The 25,221-nt window shown below is 39.5% G+C and overlaps 1 protein-coding gene across 7 annotated transcripts in view; it reads left to right on the top strand.

The window, feature by feature from the left end:
• FER (FER tyrosine kinase) overlaps nucleotides 1-25,221 on the top strand; it is a 427,785-nt gene that overhangs the window by 269,495 nt on the left and 133,069 nt on the right. For all 7 annotated transcript variants that reach the window (XM_062212305.1, XM_062212302.1, XM_062212303.1 and 4 more), the window contains one exon: nucleotides 16,139-16,195. In XM_062212305.1, the coding sequence (XP_062068289.1) occupies nucleotides 16,139-16,195 (57 nt within the window). The remainder of the gene's footprint in view (nucleotides 1-16,138; nucleotides 16,196-25,221) is intronic.

Genomic DNA, 25,221 nt, shown 5'->3' with positions numbered 1-25,221 from the left:
AGATCATCTTTTAAAAAAAAAGTTATAGGCTTCCTTCATTCTTTATTCTTTTTTGTTTTGTTTGACTGCATTATTTTAAAGACCAGCATTGTGATGCATCAGATTCAGCTGCCACTGGCAACCCTGTCATCTCCTATGGGAGTGCTGGCTCAGGTCCTGACTGGTCCTGGCTGATCCAGCTCCCTACTGGTGACACTGGGAAGGCAGCAAAGGATGACCCAAAGGGTGGTGCTGGGGCTACTGGCAGCCACAGGGAAGACCCAGATGGAGTTCTAGGCTCTTAGATTTGGCCTCCTTCAGCCCTGGCCTTTGTGGCCGTTTGGGGAGTGAACCAGCAGATGGAAGATCTTTCTCTTTTTTGGTCTCCCTCTATCTCTCTGTCACTCTGGCTTTAAAATAACTAGATATCTTAAAAAAAGAAAAACCCGCCTGCATGTTGATAGTTTCTTTCTTCTGTTAGGTCTAATATGATTTAGAAGTCATTAATTGTATTTTTAAAATTTCATTGTTTAAATTTGTAGCTCCAATATTTTTTTCTTTGTCTTTTGTATGATTTCTGTTTCCTTAGTGAATTTCTCAGTAAGGTCATAACTTGTTTCCCTCATTTATTTGAATTGCCTATCTGTATTCTCATCTCACTGAGTTTCATTCGAATCATTGTTTTCAATTCCTTTCCAGAAATTTTATAAATTGTGTTTACTTTGAGGTCTGTATCTGGAGAACTATAGTTCCTACAGGGGTGTCATACTTGCTTGCCATTTCATGCTTCTTGTATTTTTTTTCAGCAAAATAATTTTACTTCTTCACACATGATAAACACAGGTACCCAGTATGTGCTCCTCTCACCCTTCAATTCACAAATGACTTCCACGTCACCTTTGCTGTTATGTAAGCCTGGAACTAAAAATTCTCTTAGTTAAGATATGGAAAACATTCCAGACAGCTGTATTCTGAATGCACTGGATGGGTCACAGCAGAGGTTGCTGTAGTTAGGTAAGTTCTATGAATGTAGACCTTTGAAGAGCTGCTATGTTCAAAACAGTCTGCAGCAGCAGCAGCAGCAGCAGGTTGTGCTCCAGAGAAATGGCACTCATTTTCCTGGTGATGGAACCACTCATCCACCTTTGTTGATACTGTGCAGGAACATCCACATGGTGGTGGTAAGGCATCCATAACAGCTTTGGCACATCGGGAATGCACTTGATGGGGCTCTCCAGTGCTGTTGCATTCATGCAGCTGATTCCCTTCCCATCTGTCTAAAGCTTTCCAGTAGTCATGAGTGCTTTTAATAACCTCAACTGCTTGCTGTACAATTTTTACCAATAACCTTCGCATTAGTTCTGTAGTAGCTGAATCTACTCACCACTAACAAGATTTATCAATAGATATCCTTTAATAATGTTACCCATAAAATTACAAATTCTTCAATTCCTGAAACTAACTCAGAAAACTATGCTATATTTTTAAAAAATTCAATAAAAACTCTTAAACTTTTTAAAATCAGACAGGAATGCCTAAATCCTGTCATTTTTCTCTGTGGAAAAATCACTATTCAACAATTGTGAGATTAATTACTGCTTTTTACAAACAAAGATTATACTCTCTGGATCATAAGTGGCAATATAATGAATATACCTGGCTAAAGCATATTAGTCAAATATATTTCTTAGTAAGTAATGAAATAAAGTTAAAATATTGTAATATAAGCAAAACCTTGGGGTAAAATATAAAAAACAGCATATAAGCTGTTTTTTAAAAGTTTGTGGGAAATGCATATTATGAAAAAATATATGTGAATTTTAAACTTTTTCCACCAAAATATGATTATGTTTTAATTTGACTTTCTGTAAACATTTAAAATTCATTTATTCGGGCTGGCACTATGGTGTGGTGGGTAAAGCCACCACCTGCAGTGCCCGCATCCCATACGGGCGTTGATTCAAGTCCTGGCTGCTTCACTTTTGATCCAGCTCTCTGCTATGGCCTGGGAAAGCAGTAGAAGATGGCTGATTTCCTTGGGCCCCTGCACTCACATGGGAAGACCCGGGGAAAGCTCCTGGCTTCTGGCTTTGGATCGGCACAGCTTCGGCCATTGCAGCCAATTGGGAAGGGAACCAGCAGATGGAAGACCTCTCTACCTCTCCTTCTCTCTCTGTGTAACTCTGACTTTCAAATAAATAAATACATCTTTAAAAAATAAATAATATGCATTTATTTATTTGAGATACAGTGAGAAACAAGAGAGAAAGCTGCAGACTGCTGATTTACTCATCAAATGCCCACACCTGGGACTGGACTGAAGCCAGGAAATGAAAATACAGTCCATGTGTCCCATATGGGTAGCAGAAACCCAATTACTTGAGCCATCGTTACTACCTCCCAGTTTCTGCATAGCTGGCAAGCTGAAGTCAGGAGCCAGAGCTGGAATTGGACCCTGGTCCTCTGATGTGGGATGTAGGCATCTTCACGGTTAGGCTAATTGCACATGCCTCCATAAACTTTTTGAAGTATCCTCATAAATAACAATGCATTGTTGCTATGATTTAACCATACACATGCACACAAGTATATTTAATGGCCATTATATATTTCAGAAGTTTTTGGAAAATAATTCACACAAAAAATGATAGAAAGAATGGTGGACATTTAACATCAGAAAACCTGACCTTCAGTTGTTTGTGAGTTTTGTCTTCAAAAAGAAGAGAAGCTTTTGTGGAGCAGAGGAGTGTCACCTTTTGCATCCCTAGTAATAGAACCAATTAGGAGAAGTTAATAATGATAATAATAATAATAACAAACCTTGTAAGAACTAGGACAATTTACCTTAAATGTGCTTTGTTGGTAAAGTAAAGTATTCCCCAATTTTATTGAATGTGTGTGACTTTTCAATTACCCAACATCCACCTAGAATAGCAATGCTCAGTAAAGGTTTGTGCAATGAGTGCATGACCAAATGAATGAGTAGATGGATGACTCCCGTCAAGGCAGGAGCTTGGGCTTGATGTCTCTGCTCGCCCCCGAGGTTCAGGTGCCTTGGGTGCATTTATTCTGGTGCAGTCAGAAGGCAACACTGAACAGCTAGAACAGGCTCTGGTTATTGAGTACAAGGATGATTCAGTGCTATAAAGCATTTCCAAGGCTGTGGTAAGGTTTTGCAGATCGGACTAGTGTCATGCTGGACTTGGACTCTTGAGAGACTACTGTCTTAACAATTAAGAAAACACTTTTAAACTTATGTTCTGTTAATTAGATTTAATGTCTCATTGTTTAGGTAACTAAAATTTTAGATTAGAATTGCCTGTTGCTTCTTTATTAAAGTAGGAGAAACTGGAATCACATTTGAGATTTGAGCACATCTTTCCCTGTATTCTGTGAGTGGTGTTTTTTGACACAGATATGGGACCACAAGATTTTTAAGAGTAGCATACAAATAAACTTGAGATTTCTGGAAGCATGGAATGAGAAATGTTACCATGACAACCATATTTTAAAATTGAACTTAAAACTACCCATGGAAATAGATGTTGATCCACATTCCTAATAGGGGTTTCTAATTGGGATTTAGACAGCTACTTGAAGTATAGATAGAGAATAGATTGAAATCCCGGGAGGCCAGCCAGCTGAAATCCATCATTGCCACAGTGATGGTTGGGAGGAGGTGGGTGACTGAAGATTATGGAAGGTGTGCTTTAGACAGAATTTCCATATCTTCTGGCCTGAACTGACTCAAGCCCATATGTCCTTTCTCAAGGTAGTTCAGTTCTCAGAACCTCATTGACCTTCCAGTACTGTAATCCAATGGTAAATCATTTTGGGGATCCATTTTTATTAGATAAAACAGTCACAGGTCTAAATGAGATTTTAGACATTTTAGACCTGTGAACTTTTTCTACATCTAGGGTGTTCTTTTTCATCACTGGGGATGAAAAATTAGGATGAAAAAATGGTATGGCATTTATTCAGGTCATAGACATATGCTTTATCATTTCATTCTCCTCTCTGGTAACCTGAGATGGTACTCTTATATATACAATTCAGATTCAGAAAATCACTGTATTCAATTTTATCTTAAATGTACTGTTCCTTACCTGATCCTTTTAGTATAGTAATGGCAAAGCAGATCATGTTAGCATACTAGTCTAGAAGACAAAAGATGGAGGTCCTTATCCTGGATCTATCATTTAGAACCTCTTTAACCCTAAATTGTATCCTCTCAAGGCTTTGGTTTCCTGATTTAAAAAATGGAGAGTAGAATGCTTTTCCTGCCAATCTCACAGTGGTTCTTCTGAGATTCTATAAGCAAGTGTAGGAGAACTTGCTGAAAATATGTCCTAAGCTATGCTTTATGAAGTCAGTATTTCACACAAACAAAAATACTTAACTTTTGTCTCTGCTACAGATTGAGCTTAAATTTGCTTTTAGCAATTTAAAAATTCTGATTAAGAAAAAACAAAAATGCATAGTTTTAAAAAATATATTCAGATTTTAGAGTTGCCTTTCATTCCTTCTTTAAAAATAAGGCTTCTAATGTAGACCAAAGAATTTATATCTCACATATATTTTGTGAAATATATATGTTTTATGTATATTTTGCTGTAGAGAGAATTGATAGAGAAAATGTATACTGATTTCTTTTGTTATAATAATGATACTCGGCACACCGGGCTCTAGTCTCGGTCAGGGTGCCGGATTCTGTCCCGGTTGCTCCTCTTCCAGGCCAGCTCTCTGCTGTGGCCCGGGAGTGCAGTGGAGGATGGCCCAAGTGCTTGGACCCTGCACCCCATGGGAGACCAGAAGAAGCACCTTGCTCCTGGCTTCAGATCAGCGTGGTGCGCTGGCCACAGCGCGCTAGCCGTGGCGGCCATTAGAGGGTGAACCAACGGCAAAAAGGAAGACCTTTCTCTCTGTCTCTCTCTCTCACTGTCCACTCTGCTTGTCAAAAAAAGGAAAAAAATGTATTTATTTTCATTTTATTTGAAAGGGAAATAAATACAGTGGGACAGAGACTGAGGTGGGCCGATTGGAGGGAAGGTCTTCCATCTGCTGATTCACCAGCCAATGCCTATGAAGGCAGGCAGGGCCAAAGTGATGTCAGGAGCCTGGAACTCAATCTAGGCCTCCCACATGGGTGGTTGGGATTACTTGAACCATCATGTGCTGCCTCCCAGGGTGCATATTAGCAGTAAGATGAAATTGGGAATAGGGCTGGGACTCCAACCCAGGCACTCTGATATGGGTTGCAGGCATTCCAAACAGTATCTTAACCAGTGAGCCAAATGCTTGCCTCTCTTTTACCATAACAAGGATACATTAATATTCATGAATTAACAAAAATATGTTCTTAATAGAGCATATGAGGAGGCTAAACCAATTCTATTGTGGTTTTACATCAAGCACATTTAATTCTGAGAATTTTGAACATAGGTCTGTAGATGTTCTTATATGGTCACAAATCACTAGCAAATAGAGGAAACCTTAAATAAAACTGTGTCAACTCTTTTCATCCTTTTTATAATGCATATTTCATTTTTATGTCTCTGCTTTATTTCTATTGGTGATTTATACTTTATTATCATCTTTATTTTCATTCAATATTAATAAACCTATAAAGAGAGAGAAAGCTGCTAGTCCTGGAAGAGATTTTGGAAGAGACTAAGAGGTAGTCTGCCTTCATTCCTTCTGTTCCATTTCTAGATTTGAGAAAGTTACACAAATCTCCTTGTGCCTTTACTGAATATAGAGCAAAGACAAACTCCAGAAATATGTGGTATTATCACTTTAGGAGATAGCAGCTCTCGGACAGTTGTTCATGTGTGAGCTATAGGTCTTTTTGGCCCTATCTTCTTTCTAAGGATAAGAAGGAAAGAAGAAACAAAGTCAGTAAAAATAAACTAGAGCAGGGATTATGATAGAGTGGGTTAAACTGCCGCTTAGAACAGCTGCATCCCGTATTGGACTGCTGGTTCTAGTCCTGGTTCCTCCACTTCCAATCTGGCTTCCTCCTAATGCACCTAGGAAGGTAGCAGAAGATGGCCAAAGTACTGGGACCCCTGCCACCAGTGTGATGACCTGGATGGAATTCCTGGCTCCTGGATTTGGCTTGACCCAGACCCAGCTGTTGTAGCCATTTGGGGGGATGAGGCAGCTGATGAAAGATCTCTTAAGAGCTCTGCGCTCTCGCACATGCGCGCTCTCTCTCTCCCCCACCCCCACTCTGTCACCCCTCCCCTTCAGTTACTCTGCCTTTCAAATAAACAAATCTTTAAAAAATTAAAATAAAGGCAAAGTCAGGGATCCAGGCTCCTTCAGCAATTCTCCATTCTCCCACTCTGTTACTTAGTATTCATGTTCCCCTAATTTACTTATAATATTTTTTAAGTTTCATTTTATTTGAAAGGCAGAAAGAGATCTTTCATCAAATGGTTTATTCCCCAAATGCCCCAATTGCCAGAGCTGGGCCAGGCTAAAGCCAGGAGGTAAAAACCCACTCCCAGTCTTCCACATTGCTCTACACGGCCCAAGTATGTGAACCATCACCCTACCAATCAGGGTACATGTTAGCAGGAAGGTGGAATTGAGAGTGGGCCTGGGAACTCAAAGAAGGCACTCTGATAAGAAATATGGCCATTCCAGGTGACATCTTAACCACTGTGCCAAATGCCAGCCCTCAACCTACTTTGAAATTTCTTCTACTGCAGTCTCAGGGGCATAGCTGAAGCTTTATTGTCATCATACAACCAGAGTTACTTGTGTCTCTCACTCACCAGCAGCCTTGTTATGAGTGTTCCATTTACCATCTAAGGGAGGCGTTGTGGAGTTCACTTTTTCAGCATTTGTGTTAAGTCCCACTATGTTTATCAAATTCAACAGATCAAATTGTCCTTTTATCCACATTTCCACAGAAACTGCTACTACAGAATTCAGATCAAAACAACAGACCAAGACCAAAGTCTTTTAAAAATGTATTTAAATTTTTACCAAGTAATTGTATATATTTATGGGGTACAATATGATGTTTTAATACATATATATGTTATAGAATGGATACATCAAGTTGATTAATATTTCATCCCTTTACGTGCTGATCTGTTTTTGTAGTAAGATCATTTATGAATTTTTTTAGGAATTTTGCAGTATCCAATACGTTGTTGTTAACTTTGAATGCCTTAGAGTACAGTGTTTCTTGTAAACTTGTTCTTCTGACTGAAACTTTGTACCTTTTGGTCAAATTCTCCCTGATTCTGCTTCCTGCTCACCCTTCCTGCTTGACACTCTACCTCTGTGAGTCTGAGTCACAAGCCTTAACTCTGGGGTTCTAGGTACACCTGCTTCTTGTATCTTCGTTTTAGCTGAAACAGATGAAAGCACCCTTGTTTTTGATAAATTTCCCTTCAATTTTAGTTTTTAAAAGTGTGTTACATATGTGGCTGTCTCCTCTTATTCTGTACCTACTCCTGTTCTTCTGCCCATCTGTGGAAAGGGTGTTTGTGTGACTTCATGCCTGGAATGACCATTAGGGAGCAGTCATTCTGGCAACAGTCAGGGCTCCAGAGCTCGGCCCTACAAAAGCACCTCTCATGTTTTCCCCAAAAAGCATTTTAGCTATAGAATCAACTCTGCTTCCACATTGAGTTCTTTATTGCTGTTGAATGTATTTTATTGATTTCTTCATTACTCTCATGGCTTTTATTACCTCCTTCTACTAGCTTTAGGTGTGTGTTTTTTTTTTTTTTTCTCTTCTTTTTCTTGATATTGAAGGTAAAAATTTGGATTGTTGAGTTGAGCCCTCCCTGTTTTCTAACGCAGTTATTGCTCTAAGTCCTTTACCCATCACTTAGTCTGGCTTGTGAAGTAGGCCTTTTGAGGACAAAAGCTTTATTAGTATTATTATTCATGAATAAGGAAGCAGTAGAAATGTCTCAACATTGCTTCCTTGATGGGAGGCATGAGAGAAGCTTCGTAGATTAGCTAGGAGAAAGCTGGCATGAGGAAGTGCCTGGCAAGGCAGCTCTTGCCTGGAGAGCCTGGGAATCAGGCCAGCCTGATAAGATCGTATGACATGTAGTTCTCCGATCTGTGTTCCTCTGCACATGCATGGCCATGTCTTAAAAAGTGAGAATCTAAAAAGCATAATTGAGCCTATTTTTAAAATATGAAGCAGGAAAACTTTCAGGAAAAGAATGGTATGTATAACAAGAGGTTTTTATGTTTGGAGTGTTAAAGAAAGTCCAGTAAAAGGGAAGCTATAAAATGATATAAAATTTCCTCTAAACACTGCATAAGCTTTACAGAACATATTTTAGCATAGTTTCATTTTTGTTCAATTCAAAGGATTTCATTAATTGACTGTTGAGACTCTTCATTGATTTCATGAATTATTTATAACTGTTTTGTTTAATTTCCAAGTACTTGTATTTGTGTATTTTCGTGACTTTGTTATTGATTTTTAGTTTAATCTTGTTAATGGCTGAGAACATACCTTGTATGATTTTGGTTCTATTAAATTTCTTAAGGCTTATTTCATAATGTGGGATTCAATGTAACTGTGAGTTTTTATTTTTTCTTTTTTTTTTTATTTATTTGAGAGATAGGGTTATAGACAGTGAGAGAGAGAGAGAGAAAAGAGAGAAAGGTCTTTCTTCCGTTGGTTCACCCCCCCAAATGGCTGCTACGGCCAGCGCTGTGCCGATCTGAAGCCAGGAGCCAGGTGCTTCCTCCTGGTCTCCCATGCGGGTGCAGGGGTCCAAGTACTACTTGGGCCATCCTCCACTGCCCTCCCAGGCCACAGCAGAGAGCTGGACAGGAAGAGGAGCAACTGGGACTAGAACCCGGCACCCATATGGGATGCTGGTGCCACAGGCTGAGGATTAACCAAGTGAGCCATGGCGCCGGCCCCGAGTTTTTCTTTTTTTTTTTAAAGATTTATTTTTTATGGGGCCAGCGCCATAAAAATTTTTATTTATTATTTGACAGGCAGAGTTATATAGAGAGATGGAGAGAGACAGAGAGGGACTTTTCCATCTGCTGGTTTACTTACATTTGGCTGCAAAAGCTGGAGCTGGGTTGATCCGAAGCCAGGAGCCATAGTTTTTTCTGGGTCCTGGGCCATCTCACTGCTTTCCCAGGCACATTAGCAGGGAGCAGGATTGGAACTGGAGCAGCTGGGACTTGACTAGCACCCATATGGGATGCCTGCACCACAGGCGGCAGCTTTACCCACTGTGCCACAACACTGGCCCTGAGTTTTCCTTTTGCAATTGTATATAGGGTTTATAAACTTTTGTTCAGAGATATTTTTTATAAATGTCAAATTGATCGCTTTGGTTGATGATGTAGATCAGTTCTTTTATATTTTCTGATCTTGGCTCGAATACTATTGATTACAGAGAGGAAAGTGTTTGAAGTGTCATTAATTGTGAAATTTTCTATTTTCTTTTCAATTCTGTCAATGTTGCCTTCATTTTGAAGTATCTGAGGTTGAAAACATAGACATTCAAAATATTTGTATTTTCTTTGTGAATTGATACTTTAATCATTATGAGATTTTCCTCTTTTCCATAGTAGTTCTTTGTTTTGTAGTCTACCTAACATCTCTATAGATATTTCAGCTGTTGTGACTCATACTTGCATTTCATTTTTTTCTCTTCTTTTCTTTTTCTTTTCTTTCTTTCTTTTTTTTTTTTTTTTTTTTTTTTTGACAAGCAGAGTTAGACAGTGAGAGAGAGAGAGACAGATAGAAAGGTCTTCCTTCCATTGGTTCAACCTCCAAATGGCTGCTACGGCCAGCATGCTGCAGCCGGCACTCTGCGCCGATCCAAAGTCAGTAGCCAGGTGCTTCCTCCTGGTCTCCCATGCGGGTGCAGGGCCCAAGCACTTGGGCCATCCTCCACTGTACTCCCGGGGCACAGCAGAGAGCTGGCCTGGAAGAGGAGCAACCGGGACAGAATCCGGCGCCCCAACCGGGACTAGAACCCAGGGTGCTGGCACCGCAGGCGGAGGATTAGCCAAGTGAGCTGCGGCGCAGGCCTATACTTGCATTTCATATCTGTTTCCATCTACTGTTTTCAATAAATTTGAGTTCTTTTCTTAAAAAAGTTATTTGAAAGGCAAAGAGAGAAAAAGAGAATAAGAGATCTTTCATCTGCTGTTTCAGTCCCCAAATGCACACAACAGCCTAGAGTGGGCCAGGCCAAAGCCAGGAGTCAGGTCTTTCATCTAGGTCTCCCATGTGGGTGGCAGTGACCCAGCTACTCAAGCCATTATCTGCTGTCTGCCAGAGTACACATGAGCATGAAGCAGAATTGGAAGTAGAAGCAGGATGCTAACCCAGGCCCTCTGATTTGGGGTCCAGGCATCCCAAGTAGCAGCTTAACCCACTGTGCCACAACACCTGCCCTACATCCTTCTGCTTTTAAAATACCTATATTATAAAATTGAAGTTTCTTTAACAGGGTAGCATTGACTCATTTTTTCTTAAAGTCTATTTTCTAAATGGCATAGACAATTACATTTAATTAAATTATTGAATACACTTGGATTTAGCACTACCATTTCAATGTTTTGTTCTCTTTGTTTTTTCTTTCTTTTAATTTCTCAATTCCACATTTATACACTCTTTGGAGTTATTTGAACCCTTTTTACTATTCTGCTTAATATGTCTTGTATTTTTGATTATAGAAATTTGTATTTTTTAAAGTAGGAATTACCATACATACTTAACATTTTACAGTACACTAGAAATCAATATTGTATCATTTCAAGTGTAATATAAAAGTATTACCACTGTAGAGACCTATATATACTCTCTACCCTTTGTTATACTTCCCGTACATATTACAATTATATCAGCTGAAATCCAGTTAAACAAGACTATAATTTCTCCTTTCTACCTGCCAAGCTTTTTTTTTTTTTTTTCAAAGATGTATTTATTTTGAAAGTCAGAGTTAAGATAGAGGGAGAGAGAGAGAGAGAATCTTCTGTCTGTTGGTCCGTTCTCCCAGTGGACACAGCAGCCAATGCCAGACCAAGTCAAAGCCAGGAGCCAGGACATTTTTCCAGGTCTCCTACATGGATGGAAGATGCCAAAACACATGTGTCATCTTCTGCTGTTCTTCCCAGGCCATTATCAGAGACCTGGATTGGAAGTAGAGCAGCTGGGACATGAACCAGTGCCCATATGGGATGCTGGGATTGTAAGCGGCAGCTTCACTTGCTATACCACAGTGCCAGCCCTGCCAAGGTTATTTTAAAACACTCATGAGAGGAAAAGTTTGTTATGTTTATTCAGGTATTTAACTTTTTTGTTGTTCTCCAATCAGTCCTGGTATTCCTAATGCCCCTCTGATATCATTTCTGTTCTGGCCAAAACACTTCTCTGACATTTATTTGGCAAGTAATTTTTTATGACTTAATTCCAATGCATTTTTTTTAAGATTTTATTTATTTATTTGAGAGAGAGAATTACAGACAGAAAGAGGGACAGAGAGAAGGGTCTTCCAGCTGCTGGTTCTCTCTCCAAGTGACTGCAACAGCTGGAGCTGAGCCAATCTGAAACCAGGAGCCAAAGCTTCTTCTGGGTCTCCCACATGGGTTCAGGGGCCCATGCACTTGTGCCATCCTCCACAGCTCTCCCAGCTGGATTGGAAGAGGAGCACTGGAACACAAGCCCGTGCCCATAGGTGATGCCAGACCTACAGGCGGAGGCTTAGCCTACTAAGCCACAGCGCTGGCTTGAAGGATACCGTTTTGGATATAGAAAATTCATTCTTAAAGGAAACTGCTTTGGATACAGAAATCTGAACTGACAATTCCATTCTTTACACACTTCCAAAATACTTTATTTCTACTTGCTTTGATGGTTGCTAGTCGTGTAGCTACAATTGTCATTTCCCTGTAAATGATGGGTCATTCCTTCTAGCTGCTTTTAAGACTTTTTTTCATTGTTTTGGTTTTAACTTTGTGGTTATATTGTGTGTAGACATTGATTTCTATGGCTTTTCTCTTTTTTGGAGTTGGTTGAGTTTCTTCCATCAGTAGTTGTGAATTATGGGGGTTTTAGACAGTATTCCTTTAAACATTTTTCCTTGTACGGTGCTCATTCTACTTTCCTTCCATAACTTTGATGATAAGTGTTAGCTCTCTCAATATTATTCCTATAAGTCCTTGAAATTTGTTCATTTTTTCCACTTTTTTTCTCTGTGTGTCTTAGATTGGATAATTTCTGGTAATCTATAGATGTGTTGATCTGTTATCCAAGGACACTGAAGTTTGAATTTCATATACTTCTAATGTGTCACAAATTATTCTTTTGATTTTCAACTATTAAAAAATGTGAAAACCCTTCTTGACCATTATAAGCAGTAAGCTCATTTAGACCATAGATTTAATTCACCAGTTCCTAATTTAGTCAAGTACGATGGAGACCGGTAGAAAGTAGGCTTAGTTTCCTTCATTTCCAGGTTACCTTTTCTACCACAGTTTGGTATCTTTGAAGATCTTAATTAAATCCTGAGGTATTTTATCAGAACTTAATTTTCTTGGCAAGCCTTGAAAACTATTGGTTTTATCTTTTTGCTTTAGCAGACTGGTTGGTGGTTTCACAGTTCGTGTTAAGCGTGATGATGGCCTATAAATCCTTGATTAGTTTCCTTTGTTCTCAATTTAGCCTTTCATTTCTTCACTATGTCACTTTTCCCTAGTGTTTTCAAGCATACAAATGTTTGGTGTTTTATTTAGTTGGTTGTACTTTTATTTTTACACTTTTCCTTTTTTTCAACGGTATATGCAGTGGAAAGGTTTGAGTGAAGCACTTGGTTTAGCACTGACTAAAGTGGAAGAGCTCTCTAAAAAACAGTTTTATAGCTTTAAAGTGACACTGCTGCTTGCCAGACTACATTCTTTGAAGACCACCATTTGGCAGTATCTGTGGACAGGAGGGTAGAATTAAGCCTAAAAGTGCCGTTGAAGGGGGGAGTATTGCTATTTTATTTTCCTTTAAAAAAATTAACAGTATGGGTATATAATTTGTGTACAGTGAAATTTCACAGTTTTTTAATGCACAATTCAATGAACTATCAAGAGGTGGAACATTTTCATAACCCCTAGAAGTTCCCTCTTCATGCAGTCCATCCTCCATAGTAACCTTTGGTTTCTAGCATTATTGATCAGTTGGCCTTATCTAGACTGTTAAGTCAAGGATTCTGTATTTATGCGTGCACAGTCTGTCCTTAAGAGTACACCAAAGTGTTCTGCAAATGCTCTAATTTTAATATATATGTAAACATATATATGTGTATATATGCATTTATAAAAACACAGATGTGGCCAGCGCCGTGGTTCACTAGGCTAATCCTCTACCTGCAGCACCGGCACCTGGATTCTAGTCCCGGTTGGGGCACCGAATTCTGTCCCAGTTGCTCCTCTTCCAGTCCAGCTCTCTGCTGTGGCCCAGGAGGGCAGTGGAGGATGGCCCAAGTGCTTGGGCCCTGCACCCGCATGGGAGACTGGGAGGAAGCACCTGGCTCCTGGCTTTGGATCAGCGCAGCGCGCCAGCCATAGCAGCCATTTGGGGGGTGAACCAACGGAAGGAAGACCTTTCTCCCTGTTTCTCTTTCTCTCACTGTCTAACTCTGCCTGTCAAACAAAAACAAAAACAAAAAAACCACAGATGCATGTGTGGGTGTATAATCTATTTGTGATCTGTGGTAAGTTTCTTTTTTGTTGAGTAGTATTTGGTTGTCTGAATATATCAAAATTAGTTTATGAGTTTTCCATTTGATGGACACTGGAGTTGTTCTTAGTTTTTGGCTTTTATAAGTAGAATTGCTTTATACAGTTGCAGGTTTTTGTTTTGTTTTGTTTTGTTTTTTTGCTAATATAGTTGCTTCATTGCTGTTGGGAGCCTGGAGGGTCCAGGTTCTTGTCTCTGACACAAGAAAGAACTAAAGAACAAAATATAGATAGAAAAAGTTTAGCAAGGGAGTAAGATTTATTAGCAAAGTAAAAAGCACACACTTGGATGGAGTGTGGCCGTGCTCCAGAGTGAGGTACAGTTCATGAGTGTCAAGGTCATCCCTCTATGTGATCTGGAGGCAAAGGTACTTTGGGAGAGTTTTCCAGGAAAGGTTGGGAATTTCCAGGAATTTGGTCACTGCTCATTTTCTGACCTTTTTAGAAAGTCCCAGAAGCTTCGTGTCATCAGCTGCATGATGGGAGTCCAGTGTAAAGCACGGTACTTTTATTATAACATATTATAATAGGTTCTAGGTCATCACAGGTAATAGTGAGCAGCTGTATTGGAGGGTTTTCCTCCAGCACTCCTTGTGACTTGTGGCTTTGCTGCAATTGTGATTTCCTATTGGGGTTCATGGAAGGAGTTTCAGAGGCAACTCTTGTTGGGAGGGTGTTGTGACAAATTTCTTTTTCTGATATAGAAGAGTCTTTTTGTAGACTTGTTTTCATTTCTCTTGTGTTAACACAAAAGAAAGTAATGTATGAGTTGTAGGATGTGTTAAACTTTGTAAGAAACTTCCAAACTGTTTTCCAAAATGCCTGTACCATTTTGCATCTTCACTAGCAGCATATGAAGACTTCAGTTGCTCCACTCTATTAGTGATCATTTCAGTTTTAGAATTCGAGTAGGTGTGAAGTGCTAGGTCATTCTGGCTTGTATTCGTTAGGTCACTGATGACCAGGAAGAGTAAGCATCTTTTGATGGGCTTTTGACTGTTTCTCTATTTCCTTTGTTATGCTTTTTATACAATTTCTTAATATGGGGTTGTTTGTTGTTGAAGTATGAGTTCCCTTTATATTCTTTATACACATCTGTTATCAGATGTATGTACTGCAGAAATGTTCTCTCAGATTGTAACTTGCTTTCTCATTTTTTAAATGATGATTTTGAGAGAACAAATGTTTTTAACTTTGATGAAATCTAATGTTCATTTTCTTCTTTTACTTAGTCCCGCTTGTGCCTAAGAAACCTTTGCTTATCATGAAGATATTCTTCTGGGTTTGTTCTAGGACCTTTATAGCTTTACCTTTACACTCAAAAATATTATGAATGTAAACATCTGCATTTTAGAAATAAGTGTTGGCCCTTCCCTCACCTGTTTATCAGATGGTGGGTTTCAGCAGGCAAATACTTCAAGTGACTGGCCAAGGTATTGTTAAACGATGGGTACACAGTGGACCTTTACTTGAGGATGCTTGACTAATTATTACATTTCAGTCTGCCTCACTTTACATTAACAAATAAAAGCCTAAAAAAAAAGAAAACAAAAATGAAGTATTTCATTCTAGGATCCTCCCATTGTCCTTTCTCCTTTCCTTTTCTGTACCCCTCTCCTTTTTTCTGATCTTCTTCCTTTCTTTCCCTCCCCATCCTCTTTCCTTGCTTCATTTACTTTACTTCCTCCCTTCCTAAAAAGCAAATGTACTTGTCTTCCTGGCATTATACTGTTGTGTCATTTAATAGCAGAGATTTTCTTTTTCACATGCTGAAGTGTTTCCGAAGTAATAGTAAGTCTTGAGATCAGAGTATGGATGCTCTTTCGTAATGGCAGGCCGGCATCCCTGGTCTGTGCATCCTAGTGATACCATAGTTGACGTGTGTTGCTTTATTATGCTACAGGAAATTACCTGGGAAAGATATGGGACTACACGGGTGTCATAGCCATCTCTAATTCTTGGACATTTTATATGTGGAAAAATTAGCTCTTAGTAATATGGTTTAGGTGGAAAAGTATCCTGTAAGATTAAATCAGAATGGGAAATTTTGTGTTATAGAGCGAAACTCCCTCACGAACTTATGACAAAACTTTTTTTGAAATGACAAAAATAGCATAGCCTGAGCTTTGTGGTAGGTGTGAAGCACATGCTGTGTTCTTGTTAGCATTAGCCTCGTGCTGAAGGCTGAGATTTCTGATGGAAATATGCTGTAGCATAGATCTTTAATATCTTATTGTGTAATAGCATTTCTTAAGTGTAGTTTATAGCATCTTGAGCTTATAACTTCCAGTGTGCTGTTGATTAAATGGTCTGAATGAAATATCCCTTTAGGTCTATTTCCTGCTGTCTCGGATGCCTCGCACAGGAAGTGCACTTTTGAACTAAATGAGGATTTTTTTTTTTCCTGCAGGATAAGAAATGGATTCTCAATCATGAAGATGTCATATTGGGAGAATTACTGGGAAAGGTATGCAATCCACTGAGCTAAGTAATCAAAGCCCTTTCTATTTGTGCTTTTGGCAGATTTTTTCTTCAAAGATTTTCTTATATTCTAACACACAGCAAGATACATTATACATTAACCTAGCATAACACAATACCACACCTGTTGTTAATACTCTATAGTGTTTACTGAAATAGATATGTGAAAATCTTTGAAAAGTTTAAGAATAGTTCTTGACTTTTAAAAATCATATACGTGTGTTTTCCCCTGGAAGGACTAATGGCCAAAAGGATTTTATTGCAGCCTAGCAAAGCCAATACTATTGTGCTGAGATTTGAAAAGAAACTGTTGAGGTAATAAAAGTTTAAATAAGTTTCTAGTAGTCTTGTATTATTTTTGGTTATATGTTAGTTCAGAAAAAAAGTGGAATAGTGCTCCTTGAGATTTCAATATTTCATATAGAATTACTGTTTATAACAATATTTTTTTGACAGGCAGAGTGGACAGTGAGAGAGAGAGACAGAGAGAAAGATCTTCCTTTTTGCCATTGGTTCACCCTCCAATGGCCGCTGCGGCTGGCGCACTGCCGCTGGCACACCGCACTGATCCGAAGCCAGGAGTCAGGTGCTTCTCCTGGTCTCCCATGCGGGTGCAGGGCCCAAGGACATGGGTCATCCTCCACTGCACTACCTGGCCATAGCAGAGAGCTGGACAGGAAGAGGAGCGACCGGGACAGAATCCGGCGCCCCGACTGGGACTAGAACCCGCTGTGCCGGCGCCACAGGCAGACAATTAGCCTATTGAGCCACAGCGCCGGCCTGTTTATAACAATATTGGACACATTATTTCAATCTAAAAATAATGTGGACATGACACATGTTTAAGTCTACTTATTTTTATTTGAAAGATTGACACAGAATGAGAGAGAATGAGAGTGAGAAAGGGCATACACATTTATAGAGAACCCAAAAACTGGTTGGAGAAATCACTACAGAACCCCCAGTATTAGGTCTGCCCAGTTAACACACAGCAGCCAATTGCTAACACCAGGAAAATGGACAAAAGGAGGAGTTTATGCAGTATGTATACGTGTATGCAGAACAAGAAGTTGGATGGCTAAAGCTCAACTTCCGGAGGTCCCCCAGGAATTAAAGGCAGTGAATCTTATAGTTTAAAGTCAGGGATGAGCAGTGCAATGTAAGTTCATGCGTGGTCTCTGGGTGGTCCACAGCATGTGTCTGACCTTCCTTGGGTAGCTTCCGGGTCAGAGTCAATGTGTTTCTTTTGGAATGCTAAAGGTAGACTCCAGTCTGTCTGTGTGTCAGGGTAGATTGGGTATTACTTTGTTTGATCAGGGCCCTTGAGTTCCTGCTCTCAGAATAGAGGCTAGGATGGAGATGTTAACTATAGGAACAGTCCTAGTATTTTTGATTCAGAATATTGGCCATGGCTTTCCCTTTGTGTCACTCCCTTAATTTAATGAGGTACTCTACAGAGGAACTTCAAGATAAAGAACAGCTACAGGACCTGGTAAAGGGAAGGGACTCAGCTTGAGAGAGAGAGAGAGAAATATTTTCTATCTGCTGTTCACTTCCAAAATGCTTATAATAGCCAATGCTGAGTTAGGCCAAAGCCAGGAGCCAGGAACTCTATCCTGGTCTCCCATGTGAATGACAGGGTGTGCATTGCCTCTTGGTAGAAGTAGAGGCAGTACTCAAATCCCATGTGGCAGCTTGGGATTTGCCTACAGCATGTTTTAATATAAATATTCAGTTGGCCGGCGCCATGGCTCACTTGGCTAATCCTCCACCAGCGGCACCGCCACCCCAGGTTCTAGTCCTGGTTGGGGTGCCGGATTCTGTCCAGGTTGCTCCTCTTCCAGTCCAGCCAGTGCGCTGGCCGTAGCGGCCATTTGGGGGGTGAATCAACGGAAGGAAGACCTTTCTCTCTGTCTCTCTCTCTCTCACTGTCTAATTCTGCCTGGCAAAAAAATATATAAAATAAAAAAATATAAATATTCACTTCGTAACTAGCTTGTTTAGTGGTCAGAGAGGGCAACTATGTTTAACAAAAGTCTCTTTTCTTCTAATCTAGTTGAAAATTCAGACCGATAGGCCATATTTAAGTATATATGTTCAACAGTAGTGACAGACATTTGATAATCAAATGGACTATTCATAAATTTATTTTTAATTATTTTATCTATGATTGAGTTCCGATGACCAAACATTAATTTGTCAATAATTTAATTAGGGATATTTCCCTTTGAAAGTTTGAGTTGAGCTTAGCTTCATGCTGTGATGTGCAAAATGCTATAAAATCCGGATATTTAGAGAAAGCTATCATACTTAATTTAAGAGTGACAAGTACTAGACCTAAGACTCAGCATTTTACCAAACCTGCAATCAGGGACTCCTTGCAAGAGAAGCCAGTGACTTCAGAGGAGTATCTGGGGAAATGAATAGGAGGAAGTTTAGTTAGGATGCTAGCAACTGGGAGGTGACAGGCCAGTGCCATAACATCCAACATCTCCACCAAAGGGGAATGTGGATCAGTAGCTAATGACTACAGTCATGCATGAGATGTGCAGAGGAAGAGATATCACAGATATTCCATTACTATCCAGACCTTGTGACCTGGGCATTCCAGTCCTTCTCTTGTGACCAGGATACCAATGCAAACAAAATCATCAATCAGAGAGGGGGTGGAGGGTGCAAGGTCAAATTTGATATATTGTTAACCTGTGTTATAAGTATTTTAGGTAAAAAATAAGTGCATAGTCATTAACTTTTTATTCAAATACATTTCATTTAAATACATTAACTTTTTATTTAAATACATTTTATTCAAATGTAAACTTGATGTATTATCTACTGTTGCCTGTTTTTTTTATTTCTGATATATGTTGAGAAAGTAAATTCCTTCTGAACTAATCTGCATTGCAAGATTCTTATCACTTATTATTTTAATCCAAGTAGAAGGATCAAATTGCAGTTGGAAAGCAGATTTTTTATTAGCTGGTAATACCTATTAAGTAGACTCTAAAGAACCTCAAGCTAAAAGCACTAGTTGCTATGTTTATCTACTCTCAGATGCTTTCCTCATTCCTAAGGAAATATTTCTTCTTTCCATTGCTCTAGGTCAATAAACCAGTAGTAATGATTGGGACAAATTATTTTGCATAAAATATAATTAATTAATAAATTATGAAACTAAACCTCTTACAGAAATAAAGAGAATACATTTGAGGAGGATAGAATTTTTGGTACTAGGGAAAAACTGTTTTCAGTTAAAGAAAAATATGTCAATTATTTTTAGGTTTAGTTTACTCTGGAAAGTATGACTCATTGAAAGGAATTTAGCTCCTCAGTAAGGCTGTTTCGAAGAACAATTATTTAAATAAGTATTTTACTCATCCAATGTTTGGCAAATGCCTACTATGTGTTAGGTACTCTTTTAGGAACTTAGAACACATCACTAAACAAGCAAACAAAAGTCCTTTGCCTTATACAGCTTATATCTCACCCCACAGAGGAAGACAAACAACAGTCAACATTACAAGTAGTGGAATTTTATCATGTTAGAGGGTGTGAAGTCCTATGAAAAATGTACAGAGGTTGGGAGTGCTATTAGTTTAAATTGCAATTTTTAGTAATAAATTAAGTTAAATTAGCTTTATCAAAATGGTTATTTTAAATAAAGACTTGATGGAGATGAGAGATTTAGCCACGTGAACATCTGAGAGAGTTCTAGGGAGTAGGAATAGCCACTTCTGATCCAGCTCCCTGCTAATGGTCTAGGAAAGGCAGTAAAAGATGGCCCAAGTTCTTGGGCTGTTGCTACCCACATCAGAGACCTGGAAGAAGCTCCTTGCTCCTGGCTTCAGCCTGGCCCATCCCTGGCTGTTGCAGCCATCTTGAGAGTGAACCAGTGGATGGAAGATACCCCTCTCTCGTGGATGGAAGATACCCCTCTCTCTGTCTCTCTGTCTCTCTCTGTCTCTCTCTCTCTCTAACTCTGGCTTTCAAGTAATTAAATATCTTTTAAAAAAATTGAGGAAGGGCTGGCACTGTGGCGCAGTAGGTTAATCCTCCGCCTGCAGGCCAGCATCCCATATGGGCACCAGGTCTAGTCCCGGCTGCTCCTCTTCCAATCCAGCTCTCTGCTATGACCTGGGAAAGCAGTAGAAAATGGCCCAAGTCTTTGGGCCCCTGCACCCATGTGGGAGACCCCAGAGAAGCTCCTGGCTCCTGGCTTCAGATCCGCATAGCTCAGGCAGTCATTTGGGGAGCGAATCAGCGGACGGAAGACCTTTCTCTCCATCTCTCCCTCTCACTGTCTGTAAAACTCTCTCTCTCAAATAAATAACAAATCTTTAAAAAAAATTGGGGAGAAAGAGATGAGAATTGCTTGCACAACTTCTGTGAGTTGATAAGAAGGAATGAGGTTTGTATCACAATGAAGGATTGACTTTAATAGAAAGAAACACCATAGTTCACTTTTATCACAGCAGGGAAGATTGGTAGGTGGATAAATGTAGGACTGAGTCTCCAAGATCTCTCTAGATTGCTTCAGTTTTTTTCAATGAAGTTAGCAGCAAGTTTGTCGGCTGAGAGTGAGGGTGGGAGACTTAAAAATAGAGTGGAAGAGAATGAGTCATTAGAAGAATGGGAATTTGAATGGTTTAGTGAAATGTAGTATTTAAAGGTTGTGTTTGGCCAGCGCCATGGCTCAATAGGCTAATCGTCTGCCTGCTGCGCCGGCACAGCGGGTTCTAGTCCTGGTCAGGGCGCCGGATTCTGTGCTGGTCGCTCCTCTTCCTGTCCAGCTCTCTGCTGTGGCCAGCGAGTGCAGTGGAGGATGACCCATGTCCTTGGGCCCTGCACCCACATGGGAGACCAGGAAAAGCACCTGGCTCCTGCCATCGGATCAGCGTGGTGTGCCAGCCACAGCGCGCTGGCCCCAGCGGCCACTAGGAGGTGAACCAAAGGAAAAGGAGGACCTTTCTCTGTCTCTCTCTCACTGTCCACTCTGCCTGTCAAAAAAAAAAAAAAAGGGGGGGGGGGTGTGTTCATGAATTTAAAGATAAATAAGTCAACATGGTTATGATTTTTCTGCAGCTATATTTAGCTTAACTGATGCAGAGTAAGCAGGATTTGGCATTTAATCTGGGTTGTGGATTTGCCGAGGGAGTTCTACAAATTGAGAGAGGAGCAAAGAAATTGAGAGTATATGGTAGGGCAGTTGTAACTATTGATCATAGATTTTAAAGCAGACATGGAAGAACAGAGGATATTGAGGCAATGATGTACAGTAGAAATGATAGGATCTAGAGATTGGAGGTTCCTAAAGGGTCAAAGAATGAAGTCCACACTAGAGAGTTAAGAAAGTTATGAGGGAATTTCACAAAGTTTGTAGAAAATGGAATTTAAAATTAAGAGTTTTTTGGTGTAAAATTTTTTTGAAATCTGTGCCTATGTCTTCAAAAAGCTCTTGAAAATGTGTATGTATAGCTTTTGTCTATATTCCCACTAAAATAGGGTCTTTTTGCATTTTACTTGTTAAACTTCTTAATGGTGAAGCCTTAAGCCTTTTATTGTTCTGTAAATTTAAAAGATGTTATCTTAAAAATAAACAAACAAACAAAAAACAAAGGGAGAGAGAAGGAAGGTGAGAAGGAGAGGGGCAGGAGGGATGGAGGAGGGGAATATCATATTCTTAGAATTGTATCTATGAACTAATTGTATCTATAAACTAATTGTATCAATAAACTATATTGAACCTGTTAAAAATTAATTAAAAATTAAAATAAAACATTAAAAATAAATAAGAAAATAAATGTGTATTATGAAAAAATAATGCTTGGATTTCAAAATTTTTTGCACCAAAACAAGTTTATTTTTACCAATATTTGATCTCCAACTTTTTGAGGTACCTTCCCAAAAGTAAGCAGGAATATAATATGAGAGATGTTACAGAGAGTTGCATTATTGGCAATACCAAAGTTTAAGGTATGACTGTAGAAAATAAATGGGTCAGAAGATCACTGGAGGAGAGATGTGGAGGAAACAGAATTTGAAGTGCTAGAAGGACCTTAAAGTGTTTATAGAAGTTGCAAAGAACTAAGATGGGAATCTCACAGGGTAGAGTAACCCAGAAGCTCAAATTATCACTGAAGGAGGGAAAATTGAATAGGTCACAGCCAATGTGAGGGATAGTAGGTACTATAACTGCATGATAGTTTCAAAGCCAGATGTTTTTAGAAATGTTGGAGCGAGAATGATCTGAAGCCAGTGATAAGGCATGGGTAGAATACATTATTCTAACTGCAAAGCAGTGGTAGGATTGTAGGGAGAGGGGAGAAACCATCACTTAAGTTTAGAGGGCAAAGGGAAGTCAGCTACCACTTGTGAATTCTCACATGAGAGCCAAGATTAAGAATAAGACAAAGGGAATGACTAAATATTCGATTGAAGATATACTTTTGATGATGATGACCTATGTATTCAGAAGGCACAGAAGAAATAGGGGAAAGGAAAGAAAAGGAAGATTGGGGGCCAGCGCTGTGGCTTAGTGGGTAAAGCCACCACCTGCAGTGCCAGCATCCCATATGGGCTCAAATCTCAGCTGCTCCACTTCTCATCCAGCTCTCTACTGTGGCCTGGGAAAGCAGTAGAAGATGGACCAGGTTCTTGGGCCCCTGCACCCACATGGGAGACCCGGAGGAAGCTCCTGGCTTCAGATTGGCACAGCTCCAGCCACTGCAGCCATCTAGGGAGTGAACCAATGTATGGAAGACCTCCTCTCTCTCTCTCTGTCTCTCTGCCTCTCCTTCTCTTTCTGTGTAAATCTGACTTTCAAGTAAATAAATAAATCTTAAAAAAAAAAAAAAGAGAGAGAGAGAGAGAGAAAGAAAAGAAAGATTTACCCAGCAATGGAGAGGGAAAGACAAGGATTAACTGACATCATCCTCTGATGACTGACATAAATATAGACAAGAAGAGACATAATGAGATCTGTCCTCATGGCCATAGATAAGGCCAGTAGCCAGAGAAGAAATTTTGCACACAAAATTTTGAATCACAGGGAGTGAGTGCGGATTGTCTGAGGATTGTTTTTGACCTCTTTGGATGGGGAAGGGATGATCTGATATAACATATTCTTTTTTTCATTTTGGAGATTCCCCCTTGACCACCATTGATAGAATTGAAGTCCTTTGGGTAGTGATTATTGAATGGATGTTTAAAATTTTCAAATGCCCAGTATGCAGCAAGTCCTTTTTTTTTTTTTTCTGACAGGCAGAGTGGACAGTGAGAGAGAGAGAGAGACAGAGAGAAAGGTCTTCCCTTGCCGTTGGTTCACTCCCCAATGGCTGCCATGCTGCGGCCAGTGCATTGTGCTAATCCGAAGCCAGGAGCCAGGTGCTTCCTCCTGGTCTCCCATGCAGGTGCAGGACCCAAGGACCTGGGCCATCCTCCACTGCACTCCCAGGCCACAGCAGAGAGCTGGCCTGGAAGAGGGGCAACTGGGACAGAATCCAGCGCCCGGACCAGGACTAGAACCCCGGGGTGCCGGCACCGCAGGTGGAGGATTAGCCCATTGAGCCTTGGCGCCAGCCTTTTTTTTTTTTTTTTTTTTTTTTGATAGGGAGAGTGGACAGTGAGAGAGAGGCAGAGAGAAAGGAAAGCAAGTCCTTTTATATAAAGCAGAAACCACTGACAATATACAAATGGTGATAGGTATTCAGGAATGAGAGACATCATTTTGGGAATATCAAGAAAGTCTTTATGAAGGAGGGGACCTAAGAAGTGGGCTTAAAGATTAGGTAGCATTTTTCCTTATTGGAGGGGAGAAGTTCCATAAAAGAAAAGTGCATAGAAAAGGAATGGCACGTATTTTGGGATTATTGAGTTTAGAACACAGTTAGGGACTATATAATGTGGAGTTGGACAGAGATCACGAAAGTAATGTAGCAGTATCAAAGTTTTCTGTAGGCAGGATTAACCTGAAAGTGCTGTTAGATGGACTGGAGGGAAGTGACTGAGGATGAAATGAATTTAGGTGAGAAATTTGAGATCCCAAATCAGTACAGCCTTTCTGAGATGCAAGAAGGGAGACAAAAAGTATTGGGGAGTTAGGATCTGAATGTTCACAGGGAGGTTGATGGTCCTAGTAACTGAAAAATTAATCATCCAGGAAGACTCTATTGATGAGTGAAATAATAAGTTTTAGACAAACCGAAATCAAGGCAATGGAGTCATTCAAATAAGTAGTCATGTATATTAATGCTATGCCTCTTCGTCCTATCTGTGACATAATAAATAACCTGACAATTATGGGGTAAATAACAGAGATGTGAAGTTTAGCTTTCCTTTTTTCTAATTTATGTTAACTGTTTACCATGTTGAGAATTCAAAATACATTTATTTTGCATGAAATTATTTATTATATATTTAAGAGCTGAGTATTGGATTGAATAGTGAAAAATGATGAAAGATTTTTGCTATTAGAGCTATTTTAAAATATTTAATAATAATTTTAAATTGTTTATTAATAACCAATAGTTCAAGACTGTGCATTTTACCAGTTCATAGTTACATTAATACAAGACCTCTAAAACTCAATAAGAGACCCAGTTACTTCTTGCTCAATTATAATAGAAGTTTATTACAATATGTCGTTTGTATATTGTGTCTACAACGATGTAAAAAGTACACCTACATCCATAGATTGATGGGAATTCTCAAATATAGCTGCTGTGCTAGTGTGTTGGCCTTTTTGATCCTCTGTAATGTTTTGCCTCATATTTATAAGAGAGAAGTGATTTTAAAGCTCTTTTTCTTCTTAAATAAATATACTGTAAGTAAAGCATTTTTTATGAAAATAGATCCCCACCATTGAGCATGGTTAGGAGTTCATGTTTAATAAAAATCTGTTCATTTTGGGAGACGTTGGCATTGGGTAAGTACCTCATCCTGCCCGGTACTTCAGACACTGACAGCCTATGTATAGCAGGGGCTGCTGAAAGCCCCTGTCTGCCCTGACTCTGC

Source organism: Lepus europaeus, chromosome 15, assembly GCF_033115175.1.
Source record: "Lepus europaeus isolate LE1 chromosome 15, mLepTim1.pri, whole genome shotgun sequence".
In the NCBI taxonomy this organism is placed as follows: Eukaryota; Metazoa; Chordata; class Mammalia; order Lagomorpha; family Leporidae; genus Lepus; species Lepus europaeus.
This window is presented reverse-complemented; position numbering and strand designations above follow the sequence as displayed.